Source organism: Dromiciops gliroides, chromosome 6, assembly GCF_019393635.1.
Source record: "Dromiciops gliroides isolate mDroGli1 chromosome 6, mDroGli1.pri, whole genome shotgun sequence".
NCBI classification, from domain to species: domain Eukaryota; kingdom Metazoa; phylum Chordata; class Mammalia; order Microbiotheria; family Microbiotheriidae; genus Dromiciops; species Dromiciops gliroides.
The window spans coordinates 25,424,165-25,450,970 of NC_057866.1; the positions used below are offsets into that span (position 1 = coordinate 25,424,165).

A 26,806-nucleotide genomic window follows, 5' to 3' on the forward strand; every position below is an offset into this window, starting at 1 on the left:
AGTCCACAAAACAGTAGGAGCTCCAAGAGGCCCTGGGGGCTGGAGGAGGGCAACTGGCCCCGCCTCAGTATCCTGGGTCTGTGTGGGGGAGACTTGGAGTAACCCCATGCAATCCAGCAATGCCGACTTTAGCTAGACCAGAGGGGTCAGGACTCCAAGAAATGTGGTATCCTGTGCTGGTGAATGCTGAGGTGTGTTTGCCCTTGTCTCTGCCAGGACCCCTTTGATGGGAGCAGTGTATCATAATTAATAATAATATGAATAATAAATAAGAGTAATACAGTAGCTTATACATACTTTTGACCCCTACATCAACCCTGGGTAACTTGGAATTAGACCTATTATGAACCCCTAGACCAAGAGACCTACCTAAAGGGAAAGACTCTAATCTTATCACTCTGGAAAATAACTGGGAAAAGTGAGAGTAAAAGCCCTAAATTATTCATATCTATGATTCCACAATCTCACTATGAGCCTAGACCTGGAGGAGGTCAATGACAGAAAGAAAGATGACATGTAGACCAAATTATTAATAGCAAGCAATGTGGAGAACTGGGAAGAACACCAGACGCAGGGTCCTTGGGTCATCTACTTCCAACCTGTGTGACCTTAGACAAGTCACTTAATAATAATAGCTTGTATTTACACAGTGCTTTAAAGTTTGCAAATTGCTTTACGTATATTATCTCATTTGATCCTTACAACAACTCCATGAAGTAGGTACTATTATTATCACCCGTATTTAATAGATGAGGAAACATAGGTATAGAGAGCTAAGGAGTCACCCACCTAGTGACTGAGGCAGGATTTGAACTCAGGATTCCCCAACTCCAAGAGGAATATCTATGCACTATGCTGCCCCACTGCCAATTAAAGCCTTTGAACCTCACTTGTCAAATGAAAGAATTAGACTAGATGTCATTCTAAGGCAGGGGCTCTTAACTTTCATCATGTGTCACAGACCTTTTGGGAAGTCAGGTGAAACCTGTGGACATTCCTCATAGCAATGTTTCCCTTCAATTCATGATTGAAGGAAAAACTAAATTTTAATGAGAGGTGAATGAAAATTAAAGATATAATTTCCCCCCCCCATCCAAGTTCACAGACCCTCCCCTAAAATTTATCCATGGTTTCTTTGCGGGGCTTTGAACCCCAGGTTAGGAACAGCTGAGTTAAGCAATGTTCCCTTCTATTTAAAACCTAAATTATTATGATTCTACTTATAGTACTCAAAAGCTAAAAATAAATCAGGTACTTAGAGATTGGAAGACAGCTGAACGAAACAGGACCCGGTCATTCATTCGATAAGCAAAGCACAGTGTTCCACAAAACCAGGAAGTGATGCCTGCCTTTAAAAAGCTTGTGTTGTACTACCTACATTTAAGTGAAATTAGGGACTAGAGATTGGGACCTGACCAGGGATTTTACTGGTCCAAGGAACTCCTTCTCCCAGTGTTAACTGGCTCCTTCTCTGAGAGTTATAACCTTACAGAGTTGCCTAGAAGTAAATTGATTCACCCAGGGTCACACTTGAACTCAGGTCTTTCTTGCTTCAAGGCTGGCACTCTATGCCCTGCCCTACAGTGACTTCAATATTACTGAGTTTTTAGGGAATCATGGGAAGATGAATATAAAATGATGCAGAGGGGGCGGCTAGGTGGTGCAGTGGATAAAGCACCGGCCCTGGATTCAGGAGTACCTGAGTTCAAATCTGGCCTCAGACACTTGACACTTACCAGCTGTGTGACCCTGGGCAAGTCACTTAACCCCCATTGCCCCGCAAAAAATAAATAAATAAATAAATGATGCTGAGTAAAGTAAAGAAGGCTGTACCTGGGGAATTCTATAGCAATGAGAACAATGCCATGAGCTAAAAAGTCTAAGAGGCAGAATTCAGTGTAGCTAATGCTACTTCTGGATGGCTGATTATTAATTGAAGAGTAGAAAGTTAACCTGAGCCATTGGTCACAAGGGATACATTGCGATTTTGTTTAATATTTTTTAGAGGAAAATACTAGGCTATACGGTGGATAGAGTACTGTACTTGGAATCAGGAAGACTCGAGTCACTTAACCTTGTTTGCCTCAGTTTCCTCATCTGTAAAATGAGTTGGAGAAGGAAATGGCAAAGCACTCCAGTATCTCTGCCAAGAAAAGCCCAAATCAGGTCACAAAGAGTAGGACACGACTGAAAAATGATCCAACAACAACAACTAAAGGAATTGAGTACTGAATCAAAAGAAACTGAAGGGTCAGGTGTGATCGAGCACATCTAGTATCCCTTCTTTGGGGGAGGCTGGTGGATTACTTGAACTCAGGAGTTCTGAGTGCCCAGTAGGGCTAAGCTGACTGGGTGTCCATACTAAGAACACTGGACACTGATATGAGAGATCTCTCAGGGCAACCAGGCTGTCTAATGAGGAGCTAAAGAGAATAGGTCAAAATTCCTGGGCCAGTTACCAGTGGGATCTGGTCCAACAGTAGCCATTGAACTTTCAGCCTGGGTGGAATCTAGCCTCAAAATAAGCAAACAAATAAACTACATTAATTTTTTAAAAAAGAATGAGAATCTCAAAGGAAGCTCAGGAGTCTTCTAACCTACAGATCCCAACTTAGAGTAATATTTTAAATAATGGCAAAGTATATTAAATTTCAGTTAGAGATTAGCAAAAATAAAGTTAATTTTTTCCCCTCATCCAAGTTCACAAACCCCCTAAAATCTGTCTATGGATCCCAGATTAAGAACCTCTGACCAATCTTCTCATTTGACAGACAGGGAAACTGAGGCCCAAAGATGGGAAATAACTTGCCCATGGTCATGTAACAATTGGCAGAGTTCTTAAAGCTCAAACCTGGGTCTCCTTCCCTTTCCAATGAACCATGTGACATCATCATTCTCAGTGAGCCCCTAAATCACTCACATAAATGGAAGTATGTCCATAAGGATAAATGATATGTCCAAGGTTACACAGACTCTATGAGATAAACCTTCCAAGGAAAGGTAGCACAGTGTAATGGAAAGAACATTGAACTTGAAGCCAAAACACCTGCATTCAAATCCCAGTTTGGCGATCTGGAGGGCAATAAGGAAGTCACTAAAACTTTAGCCTTGGTTTTCTCATCTGTAAATTGAGAGAGTTGGATTAGAGCAGGGCTTCTTAACATTTCTGTGAGTCACGGTGGTCTAGAAAAGTTTATGGACTCCTCCTCAGAATAATGTTTTTAAATACATAAAATAAAATTTGTAGGAGTACAAATGAAACTGGCTTGGTGGTAGTTTATCAAAATGTTATCAAAATATTTTTAAAAAGAAGTTCCCAGACCACAGATAAATCTGACATCTCTTTTAGCTTGAGATATGGGACCTTATATAACCTTCAAAGGCAAGAGATCCCTGACCCCCAGGGGAAAACCATGTGGGTCATTAGGTGCCAGGCTCTGGGTAAGTCGGGGAGGGGCATCAGGCAGTGGGGATGGGTGGCATGGGGAGAGAAGCTTTTTCTTTTTCTTTATTTTTTGAGTGAGGCAATTGGGGTTAAGTGACTTGCCCAGGGTCACACAGCTAGTAAGTGTTAAGTGTCTGAGGCTGGATTTGAACTCAGGTACTCCTGACTCCAGGGCCGGTGCTCTATCCACTGCGCCATCTAGCTGCCCCGAGAGAAGCTTTTTCAATTGAAGCTTATAGGCTAGAAAGGGGTTAGGAATGAAGGAGGCCACTCTGCAGCTGACAAAACTTATTGGCTTTTGGCACTAGGTCTAGGATTTGGGAGTCACAGGACCATAAGCTTAGGGTTGAAAGAGACCTTGGAGAACCGAAAATTCAATCCCTTCTCATTTTACAAATGAGGAAACCGAGGCACAGAGCAACAAAGTCAGTTGCCCAGGGATATGGAGCCACTAAGTATCTGAATAAGAACTTGAATTCAGGTCTTTCTGACTCCAAGTCCAGAACTCACCCACTGAGTTCCACCATCCGGATGCCTCATCAGCCATCCTCAACAATCCTGGCAGTTCCATCATCCATCTCTCCGCGACACTCATCTCCTGCCTGGGTGTTTCCTCCCCTATTCCCCCCATGAGTGGCAAGGAACCTCTCCACAATGCCCAAATCTCTCTGCCCAGAAGGCCAACACCAAATCATTCATGGAAGTGTTTTAAGAACTAAGGAAAGGGAGACTTCCTTGGTCCACTGAAGGCACAGGGAGGAGCGGGGAAGAGTCATGGGGCAGAAGGACCTTGGAGGGGGCTCTACTGAGTCTCCTCCTTTCCCTGCTCCTGCTGGGAGTCATGTAGCACAGTGGAGATGGCAAAGGTTTTGGAGCCAGAGGCCGTGGGGTTGAGTCCTGACTCGGATGCTTGCTCCCTGTGTGACTCTGAGCAAGTCCCTTAACCACTCTGGGGAGCAGCTTTCTCATTCGTGTAGTGAGGGGGTTGGCTCAGATGATCTCTGAGCTCCCTGGCATTTGTAAAAGAGCCTGGCACATAGGTGCTATAGAAATGCATATTCCTTCCCTTCCAGCCCTAGATCTTAGGTTCTTCCTCTAGCCAAGCTATCCCAGTCCACATAATTCCTCATCTTACTCCCTATCACCAGCTCCCCAGGGGGCAAGCATTCACTAAGTTTTATTATTACAAGTTTATTACTATATTTTCATATTGTTACATATTCATTATAATAAAATTAATATAAATATAATTTAATGTATAATCATATATGAGATAATATAATTATATTATACTGTATATAATTGCATGTAAAATTTATAATATAATTATATATGTATAATATATACATGTATAATATAATTAGATGTGAATACATAACATATTGCACAGACACTAGGAGTATAATGTATAGTATAAATATATATGAAATTATATAATCATGTAATGTGTTATGCTATAATTTTGTATCATTTTTATTTTATTCATAGGAGTATTCATAATTATTATTCCAATTTCTATAGTGATTCAAGGTTCACAAAGTACTTTCTTCAGACCACCACTGTGGTGGGCGATTGTGTAAATATTACTGTAGCAAGGTGGCCCAGTGGATGGAGTGCTGGGCCGGGAAGGAAGAAGACCCCAGTTGAAATATGACCTTGGATACTCACTAGCTGTGTGATTCTGGCAAGTCACTTGACCTTTGTCTGCCTCAGTCTTCTTGTCTGTGAAATGGGGATAGCCATTGCACCCATCTCAAATGAGATGATATTTGTAAAGTGCTTAGCACAATGTCTGGCCCATAGTAGGTGCTTAACAAATGTTTGTTCCTATCCCCATTTCACAGATGAGGATCATAACACTTAAGAACTGGAAGAGACCTGGGAGATGGATCTCATCTCATGTCCAGAGTGTGGAAGGATTTAGTCCAATTCCTTCCTTTGAGAGATGAGAGAGATTAAGTGACTTCTCCCTGTTATTTGGTTAGTGAAATGTCACAGGCAGAACTTCCTCACTTGGAGTCCAGCACACAAACCACTACATATCATCCTTCATCTTACAGAAGAGGAAACTAAGGCAGACAGAGTTTTGTTTTGTTTTTAAGTGACTTGTCCAAGGTTACACAAGTAGTAAATATTTGAGGGTGGATCTGAAGTCGGGTCTTCCTGGCTCCATGTCCAGCTGTCTTCCTACTAAACTAAGGTTTGGAAAGGTGGTTAAGTGATCTGTCTGATGTCACACAATTAGGATCACAAGATTTTAAGTGCAAAGGACTAGAGAAAGCATCAAGTCCACCCCTCATTTTACAGATGAAGAAACCAAGGCACAGAGAGGTCTATGTGACTAGCCCAAAGTCCCAGAGTGTCAGAGTCAGGATTTGAATCCAGGTCTTCCTGATTCTGAGTCTGGCACTCTCACCAGCATGCAAGTGTCTGAGCAAGGACTGAAGCCTGGTCCTCCAACTGAAAAACCTGGGCTTTTTCCCAAAACCTGAGTTCAAATAACAGACTTGTCCAAGGTTACCAGCCCAAGAGAACAGGCTGGGAACTCCCCTAGACAACACCATCACCCTGCCAGTCACTCGAGTTCACAAACTCTGAGTTGACTCCTCACTCCCACTTACCCCAAGGATCCCATCAGCTGCCAAATCTTGCCATTTTAACCATTATAACACCTCTCATCCATCATTTTGTTTCATTCATATGGCACCACCCTTTATTGGGTGAGGCACAGAATGATGAGAAGAGAGGTCTAGGTATAGGATAGTAAGAAAGAAGGGGAAATAAGAGAAAGAAGGAAAGGGAGGGAAGAGGGAAAGAAAGAAAAGAAGAAAAAGAAAGGAAGGAAGGTAGGAAGGAAGAGAGAAAGAGAAAGAAAGAAAGAAAGAAGATAAAAGAGAAGGAAGAAGGGAAGAGGGAGGGAATAAGAAAGAAAAGAAAAGATAAAGGGGAGAAAATAGGAAAGGAAGGAGGGAGGAAAGGAAAGGAGAAAAAGAAAGAGGGAAGGGAAGAAGGAAGGAAGGAAAGAAGGAAGAGAGAAGGGAAGGAGAAGGAAAGAAGGAAGAAAAAGGAAGGAAACAAAAGAGAGAGGGAGAGGAGGGCGAGAGGGAGGAGAAAGAATGAAAAGAAAGAGGGCATCTCAACATTTTTAAGCACTTAGAAGAGAAGGCAGATCAGAAAGAATCATAGACAAGCAAGAGAGCTTTGAACGTTACTGGTTGAATTATGTATTATATATAATATTTCTTATATGTATATATTATTACATATTCATTTATATATATGATATATTCAAAGGAAAAAGCAAGCTGTATAATATAACAAGAAACATGAGTTTCCTGCACAATCCTCTTTGCTGTTCTTTTGTATCTATGGGATTGCCCATTGTATTTGGTATTTGTTAAGTTCAGGACAAACACACAAACGGGCATACTCAGCTTCCATCCTGGCTCAGGTTCTCCCCACTTCTTCCCTAACTGCTCTCCTGGACTCAAGGTTCTCTTTGCTCTAATCCATCTTCACATAAGCACCACAGAGATTTCCCTTAAGCACAAATATTGCCATGCCACTCACTCCTATTTTTAATTAACTCCAGTGCCTTCACAAAGTATCAGAGGCAGGATCGGAATCCGGGTCCTCTGATGCTATCCCACAATCTCTTTTTCTCTACTCTTGTCTGCCATGAAGGAGGCACAAGAGCTGGATTTTGCAAATTGACTAAGACCTCAACAAGTGTAAATTGGGGTGGGGCTCATCTCAGCAAGATGAAGCATAAGGAAATTAGCATTCCTTATTCTAAATAAGAAAACAGGAGGATCTGAGTTCAAATCTGCTCAGATACTTACTACCTGTGTGAGGCTAAGTCACCTGTTTGCCTCAATTTCCTCATCTGTCAAATAAGCTGGAGATGGCAAAGGAAATGGCAAACCATGCCAGTACCTCTGCCAAGAAAACCCCAAATGGGGGCACCAAGAGTCGACTGAAAAACAACTAAAACACCAAAAGTCTAAATAAAGGTTTAGAATTTGAAAGAGTCCAATGCAGCAAGCATTTATCAAGCACCTCCTGTGTTCCGGGCACGATACTAAGCACTGGAACAAAAAAAGAAAGGGAGGAAGGAAGGAGGGAGGGAGGAAGGAAAGAAGGAAGGAAAGAAGGAAGGAAAGAAGGAAGGAAGGAAGGAAGGAAGGAAGGAAGGAAGGAAGGAAGGAAGGAAGGAAGGAAGGAAGGAAGGAAGGAAGGAAGGAAGGAAGGAAGGAAGGAAGGAAGGAAGGAAGGAAGGAAGGAAGGAAGGAAGGAAGAAAAAGAAACAATTCCTGCCCTCAAGAAGCTTATATTCAAGCGCCCAGGCAAGGGTCCCTTGGAAGCCCCTTGTAGACAGGCTGTGTCTGGTCATGCAGCCAAGTTCCGCACAGAACTGCCCTTCAGGCTGCAGCTGAGTTTCCACATCTCAAAGGGCAGCAGAGGAGGCATTTAGAGCCCAGACAGGAGAGCAGGGGAGGATGCATCTCTCTTTCCAGCTGTTCTTGTCCAAAAGACCACTGAGTAGCCAACAAAGCCTTCTAACCCCAGGTGTCTTCTTGCAGTGGGTAGTACAGAGTTAGAAAGGGCAGAAATTTCTTAAGTGCCTTAAAAAGGGCAGCTAGGTGGCTCAGTGGAGAGGGTACTGGGCCTGGAGTCAAGACCTGAGTTCTGATCCTACATCAGATACTAACTAGTTGTGTGATCTCGTCCAACCTCTTCAATTTACAAATGAGGGAGTTGATACCTTGGAAGGGGAAGTTACTTGGCAGTTTAAGTGGGAGGATTCGAACCCTGGACCCTCTCCCATCTGAACTGTTCTACTATACCGTACTGCCTCAACTATAATCTGAGGAGGCAGGAGAGAACTCTAACAATGAGGGGGATGAAAAATGCTCCCACAGGAGTTAATAAGAATAACAAAAACTCAACAATAATAATAGAATTTAGGCAGCATTCTAAGGTTCAGCAAGCACTTGACAAATATTACCTCATTTTATCCTCACAAAAACCCTGGGAGGTAGGTGCTGTTATTACCACTCCCATTTTACAGATGAGGAAATGGAGGCAGATAGCGGTTAAATGGTTTGCTCGGGGTCACACAACGGCCGAATTTGAACTCGAGTCTTCCTGGCCTGGCACTCTATCCATTGGGCCATCTAGCTGCCAGGGATTGCACAAGGTGGAAGTGAAGAAGGAGGGCGTGGCAGACAAGGAGCATTGCCCGCCTGTGGAGCTTCTTCAGGCTCCCAATCTATGAGCGATACTTACTCTGTATTTTAAGGTCTAAAATGAAAGGCTCACATTAAAGTCAGGCGATGGCTCCAGGCTCCTGCATCCCAGGGCAGTTTGGGAAGCACAGTGAATAAGGCGCGGAGGTGCCCCCAGCGAGGTGCCGGATTCTGCCGCCCATCGCTAGTGCTTGAACACATACACAACCCTTCCTACTCCTCTGCTGGGTGCTGATGCAGAGAGGGAAAGAAACAGTCCCAGGATCTGCTGAGCCAAGATACCCAGAGCAGGGCTGTGTAGGGCCATGGGTACAGAGGGGTCTGCCACCAGGTCAGGAGGCTCACGCTGAGCCCTGGGCAGGTAAAGCGGACCTCCAATGGGCTCCCACCGAGCCAGTGGTTAAGACGGGGAAAGTTTGGCTTCCTGGGAGAGGCTGTTTGGTGGCTGTGTGTGTGCGCCTGTATGGAATAGGGGATTGGGGGAGGGAAGAGAGGCGGGGCGGGCGGGGGGGGGGGGCAAGGCGAGGAGGGGGGAGGGGAAGGGAGAAGAAGGGAGGAGAGAGAGACAGAAACAGAGAGACACAGAGAGACAGTGAAACATAGAGAGAGACAGAGAAGAGAGGAGGAGGAGGGGGTTGGGAAAAGACAGAGACAGACAGAGAGACAGACAGAGACACAGAGAGACACAGACAGAGACACAGAGACAGAGAGAGAGAGAGAGAGAGAGAACACAAGTGCAGCAAGAGGCTTCGGCTGGCATGCCTGGCCCTTCCAGCTGGCAGAGGCTGCTTCCACTTCTCACACACCCGCCCCCGGATGGGAAATGATTCATGAAAATGAGAGGGTAAAATTAGCCAGAAGGCAGCACAATAATTTATGCGTCCCAACAGTCCCAGGCCGGCCGGCCCCCGCTCCCAGCTCCACCTGGCATCCCCTGTGCCCATAAGGGATCTGCCCAGACGGTGCCTTCTGTCTCTGGACTCAGCCTCTTTGGGGAGATGGGGGGGGGTAGGGTTTGCTTGAGAGTAGGTCCCAAGGAGCAGGGATTAAACACTGGGCACTGGTTCAGTAGGAAGAACTACTAGTTTTGAAGTTAAGAGACTGAGGTCCAGAGGACTATAGATCTTTGACATACTCTCACAGGATGCCACTTCCCTCTCAATCTATGGTCCTGTCTCTGCCAACTCCTTGCAGTCTGGCCTCCAATTTCATCACTCTCTCCAAAGCTATCAATGATCTCTCAACTGCCAACTCTGAAGGGCTTTTCTCAGTCTTTGTCCCTCTTAATCTTTCTTGGTAGCATCTGATGCTGTTGGACACAATTTCCTCTTGAAGGCTCTCTCTTCTCTGGTTTTGTGGGACCCTGGCTCCTTCTGGGTTCCACTCTCACCTGTCTGACACTCTCCCCTGTGGTATCTTCAGCCAGGTCAAGCCCACTGACTGTGGGTATCTCCTTGAGGCTCTGTCCTGCGTCCCCTTCTCATCTATCTCACACTCTCTCGGTTGGTGATCTCATGGGCACAATGATCATCTCTAAGCTGATGATTCCCAGATCCAAATATCAAGCCCTCACCTCTTTCAGAGGCTACCTCATCCCATCACCAACTGCCTAGTGGACATTTCCAAATTCATTCCATTTCTCCTCAAACTGTCCTCTCTTCCTAACTTCCTTCCTTATTTTGAAGGCACCACCAGTTTTCCCCTTTCCCTGTTCTCAACCTCAGTCCCCCTTGCCTCCTCACTCTCCTTCTACCTCATCTCTAAACATTTATCAAGTCTTATCACTTCTACCACCATATCTACCATTTCTAAATCCAGGGCTCCTTTTTTGGGCAGTGGGGGGGGCAATGAGGGTTAAGTGACTTGCCCAGGGTCATACAGCTAGTAAGCGTCAAGTGTCTGAGGCCAGATTTGAACTCAGGTCCTCCTGAATCCAGGGCTGGTGCTTTAACCACTGCTCCACCTAGCTGCCCCTAGGGCTCTTTTTATAGTAGAGACCCAAGTTTTCAACTTGGGCAGAAAGCAGTGCCCAGGACCCTATACCACAGGAACAAAGAACTCACAACCTTAGCTCTCTGAATGGCATCACCTAACTCACTGCACCAACTAGGCCCAGACCAACCAACGGCAGAAGGTCTGCCTAGTACATCCTACTGCCTCCCTCCACTTCTTTCCTGCTCGGATTCTGACTATATTTTTATACCTGTACATACCCCTGCAAGCCCCTCTTCCAGCCAGGGAATTCCTGTCTGGTGGGTATCCCTTCCCCCCCAAACTTTCTTCTCAATGTTGTCTCTCTTTTACATGTCAAAGAAGACCATGACATTGGGGTGATGTCATGGCTTGCAGTGAATTGGATTTAAGTGAGGGAAGGCTGTGCAGAGTCACCAGCCTCACTCTCTCCACCAGAGATATCTGGGTTCAGTGGCAAGATATACATCAGGACACTGGAGATGACCCTGGATGTTTGAGGCAACTGGGGCTAAGTGACTTGCCCAGGGTCACACAGCTAGTAAGTGTCTGAGGTGAGATTTGAACTCACGCCCTCCTGACTCCAGGGCCAGTGCTTTATCCACTGCGCCACCTAGCTGCCCCAATTGTATTTCTAATGTTTAGCACAATGCTGGAACATGGTAAATACTTGATAAATGTGTTCTCTCTCTCTCCTTTCTATCTATCCTTCTTCCCTCTCTCCCTTCCTTTCATTTTTCCCTCTTTCTTTTTTTCTTATCCTTTTCTTCTTCTCTCTCTTCCTTCCTTTCTTTCTTTCTTTCTTTCTTTCTTTCTTTCTTTCTTTCTTTCTTTCTTTCTTTCTTTCTTTCTTTCTTTCTTTCTTTCTTTCTTTCTTTCTTTCTTTCTTTCTTTCTATTTATATATTTATCTGTTTGTCTGTGTGCTAGACTTCAAGCCTGGGTCCAAGCAGGAGGGTAGTGTGGAATTGAAGAAAAAAAGCATTGGTTTGAGAAGACTCTCACCTCTGACATTTACCTCAGTGAATGATCTGGCAAGTTGAGTACTACCCCTTGCAGGTTACTTATCCTCTCTGGGTCTCAGTCTCCTGTCAAATCAGGGGGTTTGTGTCATGGATCTCTTTGGCTACAGTCTGCTGAAGCCCATGGATTCCTCAGAAAAAAATGTTTTTAAATGCAGAAAATAAAATAAATAGGATTACAAAGGAATCCAATTATATTGATATCATTATCAAAATATTTAATCACACACACACACATAAGTTCACAGACCCTCAGGTCAGGAAGTTCAATCTCTAAGGGCCCTTCAAGTTCTGAATTTGATGAACCCATGACAAAGCAGGAGAATAGACCTGAACTCTTGCCATGGACAGGCTTATGGTGAGAGGCAGATCCCCATCCAGGGCAATCCTAAGTTAGCAGGGGTGGACAGAGTCGCCTCCTCAGGCCAGCCAGGAAAGGGGAGGGGACTTGGGCCTGGCCCATTTCTTCCCCGGTGCACCTCCCTTGTGGAAAAAGATCAAATCAGCTGGTACAACAGGCCCCATTCAAAGCCAGTCAATCTGTCTGCCATCCAGGATTCAGGTTACTGTACTCCAGTGACCAGGGCCAAATGAGGGGGTCAGTTTGACCTGCTTCCCTTCCACTCACTGGGTACTGGCCTGGAATCTCCAGGGCTCAAACATGCCAGGAAATTCGATCTCTAAGAACTGCATTCCCTGGGCGGCAGCCCTCCATGGGAACATTCCCTTCCCAGAACCCCCCAACAAAAAGGTAGAGGCATAGCCCAGACCCCACGCATGAGTGATGGATTCTTTCCATTGGGTCATAGGTCTCAAGTTAGAATGGACCTTAGAGGTCATCTAGTTCAACCCTCTCAGAGGGTTTCCAGAGAAGGAAAATGGGAAGGCTTGCTGATGCAATTCAATTGGACAAGCATCTAGTAGGCACTTAATATGTAAAAATAATAACAGCTAATATTTATATAGTGTCCCACTGTATTCCAGGCACTAAGTGCATTACAATTATGATCTTATTGGATCCTCACAACAACCCTGATTCACACAGTTATTTTTTCAGTTCTTTGCGGGATCTTCACCGAGAAAACCCCTAGAGTGATTTGCCATTTCCTTCTTCACCTCATTTTATAGATAAGGAAACTGAGGCAAAGAGGGTAAAGTGACTTGTCCAGGGTCATGCAGCTAGTAAGTGCCTGAGGCCAGATGTGAACTCAGGAAGACTCTAGGCCTAGCACTCAATTCATTATGCCATCCAGATACCCCTGGCCCATACACAACAAGTATTTAATAAATGCACGTTGACTAACTAATTTAACCTCTCTAGACCCTAAGTTCCTGCGAATTGGGGATAATACTCTATAAAGCCCGTAAAGTTGTTTTGAGGGAAGCACTTTGTACACCTTCAAATGCTGTATAAACAGGTATACCTGTGATTACAACAATGTGATGAAACACTAGGGAAAATAGAATTCATTGGCTTTCTGTACTGATGCAACTAATTTTTTTTAAAAGAAAAACTTGGATTTTGTGAAACTTTAAAGCCCAAGCCTGGCCTCAAAGAAAAGAGGAGAATGGACTGTCTTCCTTTCTTTGCAGAGGTAGGGGACTATGGGGTGTGGAATCCTGCATATACTGTGTGTTGGGGGGGAGATGGGGGGTGGGGGATTTATTTGTTGGTCAGTTTTACTCCGTGGTTCTTTTCTCCTCTCTTTTATTCTTTGTTATAAAGGATATTTTCAATGTTGAAAACTATTCTTTTATGCAATATGTAACTGGAAAATAATAAAATAAAATTTAAAAAAATAAATAAAGGATATTTTCCTGGGAGCAAGGCTGGGGAGGAAGAAGGGAGGTGTATTTTATTGGGAAATATACCACCCCCAAAAGATATCAATAAAGACTATTTTAAAAAAGAAAAAAGCAGCCCAGAAATCTAGCTTATAAATCACTTTCAGTAAAAGTAATTTACAAATCACTTTCAGTAAAAAGCCTAAAACCAGTTACTGTAATGTAAGGGAAAGAGAATTCAATTCCATTCGACAAGTATTTATTAGGTCCCTACTCATCTTAACTGGGAGTATGACAAAAACTAACAGTTCCTGCCTGCAAAGAGCTTACACCCAATTGGAGTTAAGGTGGTAGTGGTGGGGGCAGACAGGCGGGCAGGGAGGGGTGGGGAGAGCATATGCACAGATAAGTAAATATCAAACAATAGCCCCAGTGGGTATAATAGCTACAATGAGTAGTACAAAGAGGGAGAGGGCCCCAGTTCTGGCTTTGAAGGACGGGAAGGCTCTGAGAAACTGAGAAGAGGAGATAAGGTCATGACTTCTCTATTGCTTGCATGACTCTGCACCTTACTCTCCTCATCTATAAAATAGAACAATAATATTTGCCTTGCCAATGTAGTTAACACATGTGACAGGTCTTTGGCGCTCCTGGGCACTAGAAGGGAGCTCAGTGGTCATCTGGTCCAAACCTGTACCTGTACAGGAATCCCCCAACAAAGTCCCCAGTAAGTCTGGAGGGAGCCCTCCAGAGACAGGCAACCCATCACCTCCCAAGAGAGCCCATTTCCTGTTTGGACAGCGTCATATGGAGACGATACACAGGCAAGGTGTTCAGAGTGATGGGTTTTTGCTGAGCTGGAAGGCTTAAATGACCAGCTTACCCCATTTAGGAAGCAAAGCAGATAAGTGACCTTGTTTCACTCCCTATAGGGAGGAATATTTTTGAGCTAGAAGGAACCTCACAGTTTATATTTGTCTTATTCCCCTACTAGACTATAATCAAGAGGACTTTATTTTATCCAAGCTCTCACTATTCCCTAGCTCCAGTACTCTGTACACAGCAGGCACTTAATATCTGCTTAATGAAATGAGTTGGGTAGACCTGAATCCAAATCTGTCCTGAGTATAAATCAGGCATGTACACAGTAGGTGTTTAATATTTGTTTAATGAAATGAGTCAGGAAGAACTGAGTTCAAATCTGTCCTCTATACAGTTGGCACATAATACCTGCTTAATGAAAGTATAGAGAGTGTAAGTATTATTGCACCCATTTCACAGATGAAAAAACTAAGTCTCAGAGAAACTCAGTGATTTTGCTCAGGGTCACACAGCTAATAAAGTGGCACCCTCTTTTGTAATATCACCCCATAGATCCAGAGCTTTCTATCAAGGTGAGAAGATGAAGACTTATCAAACTGCCACTTTTCAGGCTCCAGTGAAGTAAGGCAACTAGACCCTGAACATCCCTGGCTATCATTCTTCCGGGAGCCAACCAAGGGCTAGGACCTCTATAGGGTCCTAGGGGCCCTGCACTGGAGAGGACTCCCCGTGGGTAGAAACTGAAACCGTTCCACCTTTGATGAGGATCTAGCTTCATCCTTCAAGGAGCTCTGGGGCCCTGGAGGTGAAGTTCAGAGGCTCTGACCTTACATGGGAGAGTCCTATTGGTTTAGAGAGCAGCTTCCCAGGACAGCACAGACTGTCCCCCTGGCCTTGAAGCACAACACACAGCATGCCTAATTTCAGCCAGCCATACCATGGACTCAGGTTCTTGCTCACAAGGACTGAGCAAGATAATGTGAGAGCATTTTCATCTTGCTTTGGATTTTTGAGGGGTCCAAACATGAAATTTCACTGGCATAGGGAACTCCCAGTGACTCTTACCAACATCCCTGGGCTCTGCTACTTGGAGTCTTAAAAAATTTTCCCTGAGAAACTTACAGCAAATCTGTCACAGGTGGGACTTGAACCCAGGTCTTCCTGACTCCAAAGCTGTCTCTCTCCTCTGAGATCTTGTTTTTCATTTCAGATATCAGATATTAAAATCTAGGAAGGACCATAGAGGGCATGATAGCTGGGTCTCTACCCTAAACCACCATTCCCTGAGGGGCCTCTACCATGCTCTCTTCATTCTTTACCTGACCAGATTTCTCTAGCTCCTTAAAAATCACCTTGACCCTTCCCAGGCACCTGTCCTGCCTACGTTCCAGCTTCTCTTTATGTGAGTCTTTTTGGGTTAGGATATAACCTTCTTGACAGTAGGGACTGTCTTATATTTATATAAACTTGTCTTCAAGAACTTAGCTCAGTTCCTGACATATAGTAAGAGCTTGATAAATGCTTCAACTTATCATCCATCCATCTGTCTGTCCATCCATTCTTCCATCCATCTCATTATCATCATTCTATATATGCCTATCTTCATTACCATTTATCCATCCATCCATCATCTATCTATCTAGCGATCTATCTTCATTATATATCTATCTTCATCATCATTTATCTATCCATCCATCAAGCTATCCATCCATCTAGGTGTCTTTGTATCTATCATCTAGTCTAACTCTCTCATTTTACTGCCAAAAATACCAACAAGTGAGGAGAAATGACTTGCCCATGGTCACACAGCTAAAAAGTTGTAAACCCAAGCCTTGCTCCTAAGTCTTCTCTTTCCTAAATGGTGCTTATTCCTCAAATTCCAGAAACTAAAACCACATATTCTAATGTAAATGATATTAGAAATGAGGAGACTTGGGATTTGGTCTCAACCCTTCCACTGATCACTACATGTCCTTGGTCAAGCTTAGTTAATCCTTCTGGACTTCAGTTTCCTTCTCTCTTAAATGCCGCCATTGAAGTAGATGATGCTACAATTTCCTTCAGCATCAAAGACCTAAGAGCATAGACTTTAAGACTATTCTAACCAGGGAAGGATGATAGAGGTCAACTAGTGTCATCCATAGATGTGGAAATGGAGGCCTTGAGAGGTGCTTGGATAGTAGTACTGGTAAAAAGATAGGGTAGAGTGGATAGGTGGCAAAGTGGATAGAGTGTCAGGTGTGGGGTCAGGAAGACTCATCTTCCAAGTTCAAATCTAGCCTCAGACTCTGACTGTCTGTGTGACCTTGGGCAAGTCACTTTACCCTGTTTGCCTCAGTTTCCTCATCTATAAAATAAGCTGGAGAAGGAAATGGCAAACCACTCCAGTATCTTTGCCAAGAAAATCTCAAACGGCATCACAAAAGGTTGAATATGACTGAAAAAAATGACTGAACAACAAAAATCAAGGGGATGCCACTTGAGGAGATACAAAATGCAAGAAGTAGGGGACTATGGATACAGAATAGTACATATACTGACACTTGGTTCATGTATAAATTAGTTTTGCTGAATTGACCTTTCTCCCCTTCCTTCCCCACCCCCACCCCTGCCTCCTTTTTTTGGTTACAGGGGACAGATTGTTGTATAGGTGAGGAGGAAAAATAGATTGAGAAATGAAGGTGATGTTAGAAGGATAACAATTTTAAAAAATAATATGCTACCACTTGGAAGTATCTTGGGTCTGATTCATCAGAATTGTATTGGACTTATACTCTCCTTAATCCCAACCTAGTCCCCACAGGATTTATTGCTGGAAGGGACCTTAGAAATTGTGAGTCTATATCACCCTCACTTTACAACTGATGAATTTGAGCCCAGAGAGGTAGGTCTGGGACTAGGCTTTCCAACTCTTCATCCAGTGCTATTCCCACAACACCATGCTCCTAATGCTTGGCCTCTGGCAGCCCCCACACCAGCCCCTCAGGAGAAAACCGGAGCAGCATGGTCTAGAGAGAGGCCAGGCGGAGAATCCAGGCTCACAAACCAGCCCTGTTGCTTCTCCTCAGAGAATCCCAAGGTTTTAGAATCTAAAGGGGCCTTGTAGTACACCCTGTGTGTGATCTCACGGGATTACTGTGAAGAAAGTACTCCGTAAATCTCAATTAAGCCAAAAATCCAAGCTGGGGGTGGGGGAGAGGGAAGGAGGAACACTAGCCCACCCCAGAGAGGAGAACCACCAGATAAGCCCCGGGATTCTGGGATAGACAATGTGCCCAGGAGATCTAGCCACCCCTGGCCTGCTGGACACCACCCAGTCCTGGCAGAAGAGGTGAGATGGGGAATAGGAAGGTGTGGTTTATGAAATACAAAAGGGAAGGTGAGCCAGCTTCCTTTGTCTGCTCCCCAGGCAGATGGAAAACAAGAGGTAGAGACCTAGGGACAAACACCTGCCTCCCTCGACCCCAGTCACGTGGACAGGGTCACAGATACGGAGCTGCAAGGGACCTAAGAGGTCATCAAGTCCAAGCCCCTCATTTTATATTTGAGGAAAATGAGGCCCAGAGAGGTTAAGGTGACTTGTCTAAGGTCACACGGGCAGTAAATGCCAGGACCATTCTTACTTAGGTCTTATTACTCCAAATCTGGAGTAATGAGAGACAGCCCACGAGGCAGCAGAATTCATTGTTTTCCAAGAGGAAGGGAAAAATGTGTACCCACAAGCCTGGAGAACACTGGGGTTGACACTCTCCATCACATACACGCCCCCTCTCCAATATCTTCCAAAGAACCCCAGGAAAGAAGCTTGGAAATCAGATCAACATTCTCCTTTTAAAGTTTCAGAGAGGTGAAGCGATTTACTCAAAGTTGCAGTGCTTAGGGTTGGGATTTGAACCCCAAAGGCACTTCCCCAGAGCTGTCAGCTACAATTACTTCTGATTTTAAAATAATCATTGATGACAGCCCCTAGGCTCCCAAGGTGACCATCTGTCCTTGGGCTCCCAGGGTCCACAGCCCCACACCCAGAGCCTACAGGAAGATTAAGGTTCTTTAATCCAACTCTGCTCCCCACGGAGGGCTCCCCACCAGGACGGTGAAGTCAAAAGAGAATAGTTTGGAGCAAAGAGAATTGGGCTTGAATAATGGCTTTGCTACTTAGAGATGGTGACACTTTGTCCATCTGGGCCTCAATTTCCACATTTGTAAAAGGAGGGAGGGAGGTTAATTGCACTCTTAAGGTCCCTTCTGTCTTTAAATCTTATCACCAGTGATTCCAGAAGTAGATGGTGCATTTGTGAATTTCCCTTCTCCGTCCCCTATGTCTTACTTCACCAGACCCTGCCTCATCCAACACTGACAACCCATGCAACACCTCCTTGGTCCTCTGGACACACCCAGCCTTCCCCCTCCCCCCCCCATATGCCCACCAGGAAAGCCTGACTCACCGACCCATGGGCCCCAGGGACCCTCAATAGCGGCAAGGCCTGTAGGGAGGACCCTGTTGTGGCAGCTCCTGGCGCTCCCAGATGCCAATCCAGTGACCTGGACGGAATAGGGAATACTGTGTGTCGCTCACACCCTGGGAGGCCCAACTGCCGAGGAATATTAGCTCACCGAATGACTCATTGGGCAGCAGGCGAGAAGCCGTCTGGCTTCATCAGAAAGAGCCCAGCTCTCAAAAGGGGAAGGAGCAAACAGCTCCATTTGCTGACACAATCAAAACACTGAGCTTTACCCATGGGCAGTGAATAACAGTAACTGGTAAATAATAACAGCGACGACAACAAGCCTGTGCATACCACTTCATCTGAAAAGGGTGGGGGTTGGCAGAGGGCAGCATGGCATACTGGGAAGAATGAGAATGATGGCCAAGGTCGTCCAAACAGGCGATGTTCAAGGTTCCAAGCTCCCTCCCAGCTGTGACATTCTATGTTCTAAGGACCTTTCCTAGCTCTGACATTCTATACCCTATGGTCTTTTCCTGCTCTCACATTTTAGATTCTAAAGACCTTTCCAGCTCTGACATTCTGTGTTTGAATGCTCCCCACCCCCATCTTTGACCTTCTGTGTTCTAAGGTCCCTCCTAATACTAACATTCTATGTTCTAAGGTCCCTTCCACTTCTAACATTCTCTGTTCTAAGGTCCCTCCCAGCTCTGACATTCTGTGTTTAAATGTCCTCCCTCATCTTTGATCTTCTGTATTCGAAGATCCCTCCCAATTCTAACGTTCTGAGTTCTAAGGCCCCTCCCAGCTCTGACTTTCTGTGTTCCAAGGTCCCTCCCAATACTAACATTCTATGTTCTAAGGTCCCTTCCACTTCTAACATTCTCTGTTCTAAGGTCCCTCCCAGCTCTGACATTCTGTGTTTGAATCTCCCTCTCATCTTTTTTTTTTTTTTTTTTTGGTGAGGCAATTGAGGTTAAGTGACTTGCCTAGGGTTACACAGCCAGTAAGTGTTAAGTGTCTGAGGCCGGATTTGAACTCAGGTCCTCCTGACTCCAGGGCCGGTGCTCTATCTACTGTACCATCTAACTGCCCCCGTCCCTCTCATCTTTGATCTTCTGTATTCTAAGATACCTCCCAATTCTAACATTCTGAGTTCTAAGGCTCCTCCCAGCTCTGACTTTCTGTGTTCTAAGGTCCCTCCCAGCTCTGACATTCTTTGATTCTGCACCATTAGGCTTTTAACTTTTCAAAACACTCTTCCATCCCTTCTCACATTTGATCCTTACTACACCCTCACCAGCCAGATATTCGATTCACTAATTCCATCAAAATCAATTCAGCAGGGGCAGCTAGGTGGCACAGTGGATAGAGCACCGGTCCTGGAGTCAGGAGGACCTGAGTTCAAATCTAGCCACAGACACTTGACACTTACTAGCTGTGTGACCCTAGGCAAGTCACTTAACCCCAATTGCCTCACCAAAAAAAAAATCAATTCAGCAAACATTTACTAAACATCTACACTGTGCCTGACAGAACCTAAAACACCCTTTCCTGTCAAAGTGACTACAGGGGAAGCTCTTGTGATAGACCTGATGCCAGGAAGACCTGGGTTCAAATCCTGACTTTCACAGTCTGTAAGCATGGGCAAATCACTGTACCTCCCTCTGCCTCTCATCTATAAAATGAAGAGGTTGGACTCTATGACTTTTAAGGTCCCTTCCTGCTCTAAATCTACCAGATGAGGAAACTGAGACACAGAGACTTTAAGTGACTTATTTGGCTGAAATTACCTAGCTTGTTAGTGGGCCAACTCCCACCCCAGGTAGACTAACACCTTAGGCCTGTCCTCTTTCCTCTACATCTCACTGTGACTACAAAGTCATCAGAGAATCAGTCCATAATCTCCAAATTGGAAGGAATTATAAGATGACTTCTATTCCAATCTCATCCCAACTTACCCCCAAGACAAGAATCCCTTCTACATGTGAATCCAACAATTACAGAAACCCTGGGATGAGTTATAAGATGTATATGATCACTATATCTATATCTTATTTATCCACCCATCCATCCATCCACCCACCCACCCACCCACCCATCCATCCATCCATCCATCCATCCATCCATCCATCCATCCATCCATCCATCCATCTATCTACTGTACACTGAGTTCTCAATTTCTCATTCTCCACCCCCCCCCCCAAGAATCTGTCTTCTTAGAGTATTTGGGATAGAGGGGACTTAATATATTTTCTAGTCTTGCCCACTCATTTTGAAAATAAGGAGATCAAGTTCAAGATTATAGGTTCCTATATTTAGAGTGGGAAGACATCTTAAAGGTGTTAGTCCAAAGCCCCCCCCTTTTTACAGATAAGGAAACTGAGGCACAGATAAGTGGCAGAGGCAGGATTCAAACCCAGATCCTCTGACTCCAAAGACAGCATATTCTTTCCATCATACTACAGCCTCTTTTCTTCCTTCTATGTGTGCTTTCCCCCTTCTTCTCTCTTCTTGTCTCCTTTTCCTTGAAGACATCCACACCCTTATCTCCATCCCCTTAATCTCTCTTCAAGTTCCCCTGCACATCCTTCTCTCAAGTCTCCTCTGGTTTCTTTCCTTCCCCTAACTCTTCCGTGCATCGTCAAAGATGATGCCCTCTGCACTGGATTCTCTCGACCGTGCAGCCGGCTCTGGGGAGGAGAAGGGAACTCAGCCAGCCATAACAAAAAAACAAAACCAAAACCAAAACCAACGCAGACTTGGGGGCTCAGGGAGCTCTGCCTTCTCCCTTCTCTCTCTAAACTGAAGTCTGGATGTATCCACCCCAAGCTGATGGGAGCTGGACTTCCTCAGCCTCCTCCCTGAGTCCTCCCTTCTCACCCAATCTGCAGATCCTGGCATAGCAGGGCACTGGAGATTCAGTACCTTGGAATGAGGCAAGGCTGATCCAATCCCAGGAAGATCCTAACTGGGGCTCCCCCAGGTGCTTCATCTGAGCCGGGGAGCAGAGCTGCCCCTCTTCAGGCAGGAGTGGGTCCTCCCCATTCCACGACAGGAGGTCCATCTGCCTCTATTCAAGCCCTCAGCTTCCTTCCCCCTACCCACCCCCCACCCCCTATCCCTCTCCTTTTGTTAAAGTGCAGAGATAGTCAGAGGAGCCGCTTGGGGAAAAATGACATTGTGGGGGCGGATCCATATATATTCCCTCAGTGACGTCCAAACCAGCCCGGCTCAGGCTCCCAAGTCAAAAGTTAATCTGCCCGGCGACTGGCACCACACACCCCACCTGGGAGCTGGTCAGCCTGCTGGGAGCTGGCTGATTCTCCCACCTGGGAGGAAGCCAGGCCAGGGGCGGTGGGGGAAGGCTGCATGGGGAGCCTCTAGAGTTGGGGATGGGAGGGCTGCAGGAGGCCTAGGACTTGGCTCAGGGCAAGGGGGGGGCTAGGTTTGATGGGCAGAGCATTGGGCTGGGGGTCAAAGGACTCAAATTCCAAACTAAGTTCTGCTATCAACACACCAGGAAAAGCTGGGCAAACCACCCAGGCAGTCCCAGGTTACTCATCCAGAAAAGGAGGAGGGTGAATGAAATGATCTTTAGCACATCTCCCAGTTCTGACATTATGTGTTCTAAGGGCTTTTCTAGCTCTGAAATTCTAGGTTCTAAGATCCCTCCCATCTCTGGCATTCTGTGTTCTAAGATCCCTCCCAGCTCTGACATTCTGTGTTCTAAGATCCCTCCCAGTTCTGACATTCTGTGTTCTAAGGTCCCTCCCAGCTCTGACATTCTGTGTTCCCATGTGCTCTAAGTCAGTTAGATTTGTTTTCATGACTTTTTTTTTTTTTTTAGGCAATGGGGGTTAAGTGACTTGCCCGTGGTCACACAGCTAGTAAGTGTCGAGTGTCTGAGGTCAGATTTGAACTCAGGTACTCCTGAAACTTTAACCACTGTGCCATCTAGCTGCCCCCCCCCCCCCGTTTTCATGACTCTTTACTCATTTTTAATTAAGTTTTGTTCATGCTTTTTGTTTTTATATCATAATCACTTCTAAATGTTCCCCCATGAACTTAGTATCCATTGAGTTTTCCCTTGAAGCAAAGAAAAACCGTTAATCAAAACTAACCAACACTGCAATGATGCCTGATAAGATATGCAGTAGTCTGTATCCATGGTCCCCCACCTCTACAAAGAGAGGGGAACAGGAATGTATTTTCTCTTGTCCATCCCCAAGACAGGTCATTACAGAGCAGTCAGCTTCATTGTACTGTCATTCTCCTTTCCACTACTGTAGCCATTCTTTGTCTAGATTATTTTTCTGTTTTGTGAACCTATTTTACAAGATACAGTGAGATATTGCAGTAAACTAATTCATGAACTAAATCTAGTTGACTTAAGTTTTCCCCCTCTTCCTAGAAGGTGTAATCTGTCTCAGTGCAAGTTGCCCACACTGGTGCCAGCTTTGCTATTTGGGATCAGAGACCCAACTTCTGAAAGCAGAAGAGACTCTTTTCCACTGGACCACAATGCCCAGCATCTGCCCAGACCTCTACCACCTCCCCAGTGTCTTTCCTTCAGCTGTCCCTGGTCAGATTCTAGCTCCACCTCCAGCAGGAATTCACCCTCCTGCTCTTGCCATCAGGTGATGGGGGGCATATTTTTCCCAGTGGCACCTGCCCAGTTACTACTGTGGGGGCCTGAGAGCCCTCCAAGGCTGATATCCTGCTGGGAAGAAGAGAATTTGGAAGCTTACACAACCGAGGGAAGAGGAAGAATGGGGTAATGCTGGGGCAGCAGGGTAAGGTGTGGCTTTGCTGGAGACAGACAGACTCCAAGATTGGCTACTGAAGCAAGGGCAGGCATCACTCATCTTTCCACCCTCAGTGGATCACAGTGCCCTTGGGGTCAGTCCACAGCCCCCCAGGGGTATGGCCAGGCTGTCTCTTTAGATCACCTGTGCTAGATTTACAATGAGGAGGGTCTTAGAGGCTCTTAGATATGTCAAGAAAAAAAAGTCTACTCCCTTTGCCTGAAAGCAGGCCTTCCAAACTCTGAAGGGAGTGATCTGAGTTCCCTAAATCTTCTTTCCTCCAGGTTTAACATCATTAGCTCCTTCCAAGTTGGTGTTCCAATGGCCCAGCCTCTGTTCATTCACTGTCCTCAACTACAAAATGAGGAGCGCTACCAAATGTTCTCTAACCCTAAATCTGTGATCCTGGGAATGGGGGTTGGGTGGAGGGAGGGAGAGAAAAGAAATGAATTTTCACTGAAAAATATTAATTTAAAAAATCTCTGATGCTCCAACTCAAAACAAAGTCCTCTAGATAAAAACACTGCTCTTCCCACTAAACCATGTGTCTGGACTATCCCTGTCTGGACTATTGCCCAAGTACAGCCTATGGGCCAGTTCCCTTGGATCTAAGAAGAAAGGTTGGCTTTCATTTGAAAGCCAGGACTTGCCAGGCGAGTTCCCCCCCGCCAAATCCTTTTCCTACCAGTCCCAAGATCACCTTGGCATTTCCAAATTGGGCAGCACCAGCTGCCGCTCCAGTCACCCAAACGCCAAAATGGGGCTCTACAATGCAGGGCCCCCAGCCTCCTTCTCCTCCAACAGGTGCCTAGCCTGGAGGTCTGAGTTCCAGCCGCCCCTCCCCACCCTCAGCTGTTTATCCTCAATCCCAGATAGGCCTCACACCCTCCCCGCAAGGTCAACACTTGTCAGAAGCTTTCTTCTGGTAAGTCACCTTTATTGTGATTGCCTTAAGAAAAAAAAAATTCTCATTTGTGCCTTTCAGTGTAGATTTAAATCTGTCAGGGGAAGGTGCTTCTTGAAAATAGCAGCATTTCAAAACGTTGGATGCCTCTGTGTGTGTGTGTGTGTGTGTGTGTGTGTGTGTGTGTGTGTTTTAAACCAACCAGCCTGTTTCCTAGAGCAGCCTCTGGTACCACCTGGAAGAGGACACCCATTGGGTCCCACTTTTAAAACTCCCACGGTACAGGTGGACAGGGTTCCAAGAAAGTCAAAATGGGGAAGGGGAAGAAGGGCTAGGGAATAATAACGGCTAAAACCGGCCAAGCACCTTCCTGTCTCCGAAGCTCATTATCTCACTCGAGTTCACAACAACTCTGTGAGGTAGAAACTACAGGCATCATTGGGAACGAGGCTGAGAAAAGTTGGGCGACTTAGCCAGGATCACAGTTAGGGAGCGGCAGGGGCAGGTTTTAAACCTAGCAACAAACTGGATGCACATTTTTCAGGTGCCAATTTTTGGCAGGTAAGAGAAAGCCTGGTGTTGTGGAGAGAGGAGCAGCGCTGAGTGACAGGAAGATTGGGGTTCACATTCTGCCTTGGGCACAAAATGGCTTTTGTGACCGAGAACAAATCACTTAGAGTCCCCAGAGGACTCTAATCTATGAGCTGCAAGTAAGTAGAAGAAACTGCAGGAACTAGCAGTGATGGGATCACTGGTCTTGGAGGTGGGAGAGTTTGAGTTTTAATCCCACCTCAGATACTGACTCATTGTGGAACCCCTTTGTGGGTGGCTGGATCTCTTAGAAAATTTAGATTTTGATTTCGAGCTGGAACTTAAGAGATTGACCTCATTTAAAAAAAACAAAAGAGGAAACTGAGTCTCAGAGTGGATAAGTGATTGCCCAAGATGACAAAGATTGCAAATGATCCCGGTCTCAGCTTGGGAGTATGCTGGTAAAAGCTTAACAACAGCCAACAACATCCCCAACCCTGAATTAAGTTTAATGCCTGTTATTAGCATTTTCTCCATCACTTTCTATGTCTAGACAATCAATAAATGCAGTCTGGATTTGTAGGGGGTGCTGATTTCCGAGGTTTAAATTCTCATGATGAAAACATAACTATCAGTTCTCCAGCACATCCCTGCCTCAGTCTCAGTTTCCTCCTCAGTAAAATGAAAATAATAGCACTCACCTTTCAGAGTGGTGGCAAGCATCAGACCAGAAAACATAAGGAAAGCCCTTGAGGTGCAATATAAAATTAGCTATGTTTATTGTTAAAATGAGTTGGTGATTAGGTGATTAACAAATGCTCTTGGATTAATTAGGATCAAAGATTTAGGGCTGGAAGGGCCCCTAAAAGACAGATCTCTGGTTTATGTGCCCCCTTGGAGGGTGCTTCTTTGTTCCTTATATCAATCCGTCAGGAGCCAGGCACGGGGACAAGGACTAAAAGCATGCCCTGTCCTCAGGAAGCTTACCTTCTCACACAAGTATGTGTGTAAAAATCAGTCTCTAAGTACAAAATATATACAAAAAAGTTTATTTCTTTCTTTTCTTGGCAGGGAAATGAGGGTTAAGTGACTTGCCCAGGGTCACACAGCTAGTAAGTGTCAAGTATCCGAGGTAGGATTTGAACTCAGGTCCTCCTGAATCCAGGGCTGGTGCTTTATCCACTGCACCACCTAGCTGCCCCATATACAAATAAGTTTCAAGGAAAGCTGAGAAATGGGGGCATCAGAAAGGTCTCATGGAGGAGGTAGCCCCTAAACCTTGAAGCAAGCCAAGGATTCTCAGAGGTGAGGTTGAGGAAGGTGTGAATTCTAGGTACAGGAGGGAAGAGACACACAGGGAGAACCACAGCCAGTTCAAAGGCAAAGCATCTTCTCTGACTCGTACTCTGTCTACTATCAATCAACCAATCAATAGACATTTATTAAGCACCTACTGTGTGCCGGGCACTATGACACACCGTCTCTGCAACACCAACAACAAACTTTTAGTAAATGCTGACTGTGTGCAAGACTGTGAATGCAGGAGCTGGAGGTATTAAGAAGAAGATAACTCACAAATAACTGAGAAGTCACAAACCAGCCATATCACTTTAGGTAAGACCCAATCTGGAACTCACTTTCCTCTTTTGTGAAATGAAGGACTTGGGGCTAGACTGCTAATAAAAAGAAATATATTGGTAAATGTTTATCCACTAATTCTCCGGAATAAAAATGTACACATGCCCCTTTAAGGTTACTATGCATTATTAACATTTTTCTTCATCGTTTGATAATCTATAATCAACAAAACAAGAAATAAAACCCT

General features: G+C 45.2%; 1 protein-coding gene across 6 annotated transcripts in view; it reads right to left on the reverse strand.

Moving 5' to 3' along the window:
- Positions 1 to 26,806, reverse strand: part of PRDM11 (PR/SET domain 11) — an 88,567-nt gene that overhangs the window by 50,812 nt on the left and 10,949 nt on the right. For 2 of the 6 annotated variants that reach the window (XM_043970390.1, XM_043970386.1), the window contains exon 1: positions 21,667 to 21,814. The exons of 2 other annotated variants lie outside the window; for them this stretch is intronic. Coding sequence is in view for 1 of the 4 variants with exons in the window: in XM_043970385.1 (XP_043826320.1) it covers positions 18,739 to 18,746 (8 nt within the window). In the remaining 3 variants the exon portion in view is untranslated. Of the gene's footprint in view, positions 1 to 18,738; positions 19,171 to 21,666; positions 21,815 to 26,806 lie in introns of those variants that run through there. 2 more of the 6 variants (XM_043970385.1, XM_043970389.1) reach the window with 1 other exon arrangement.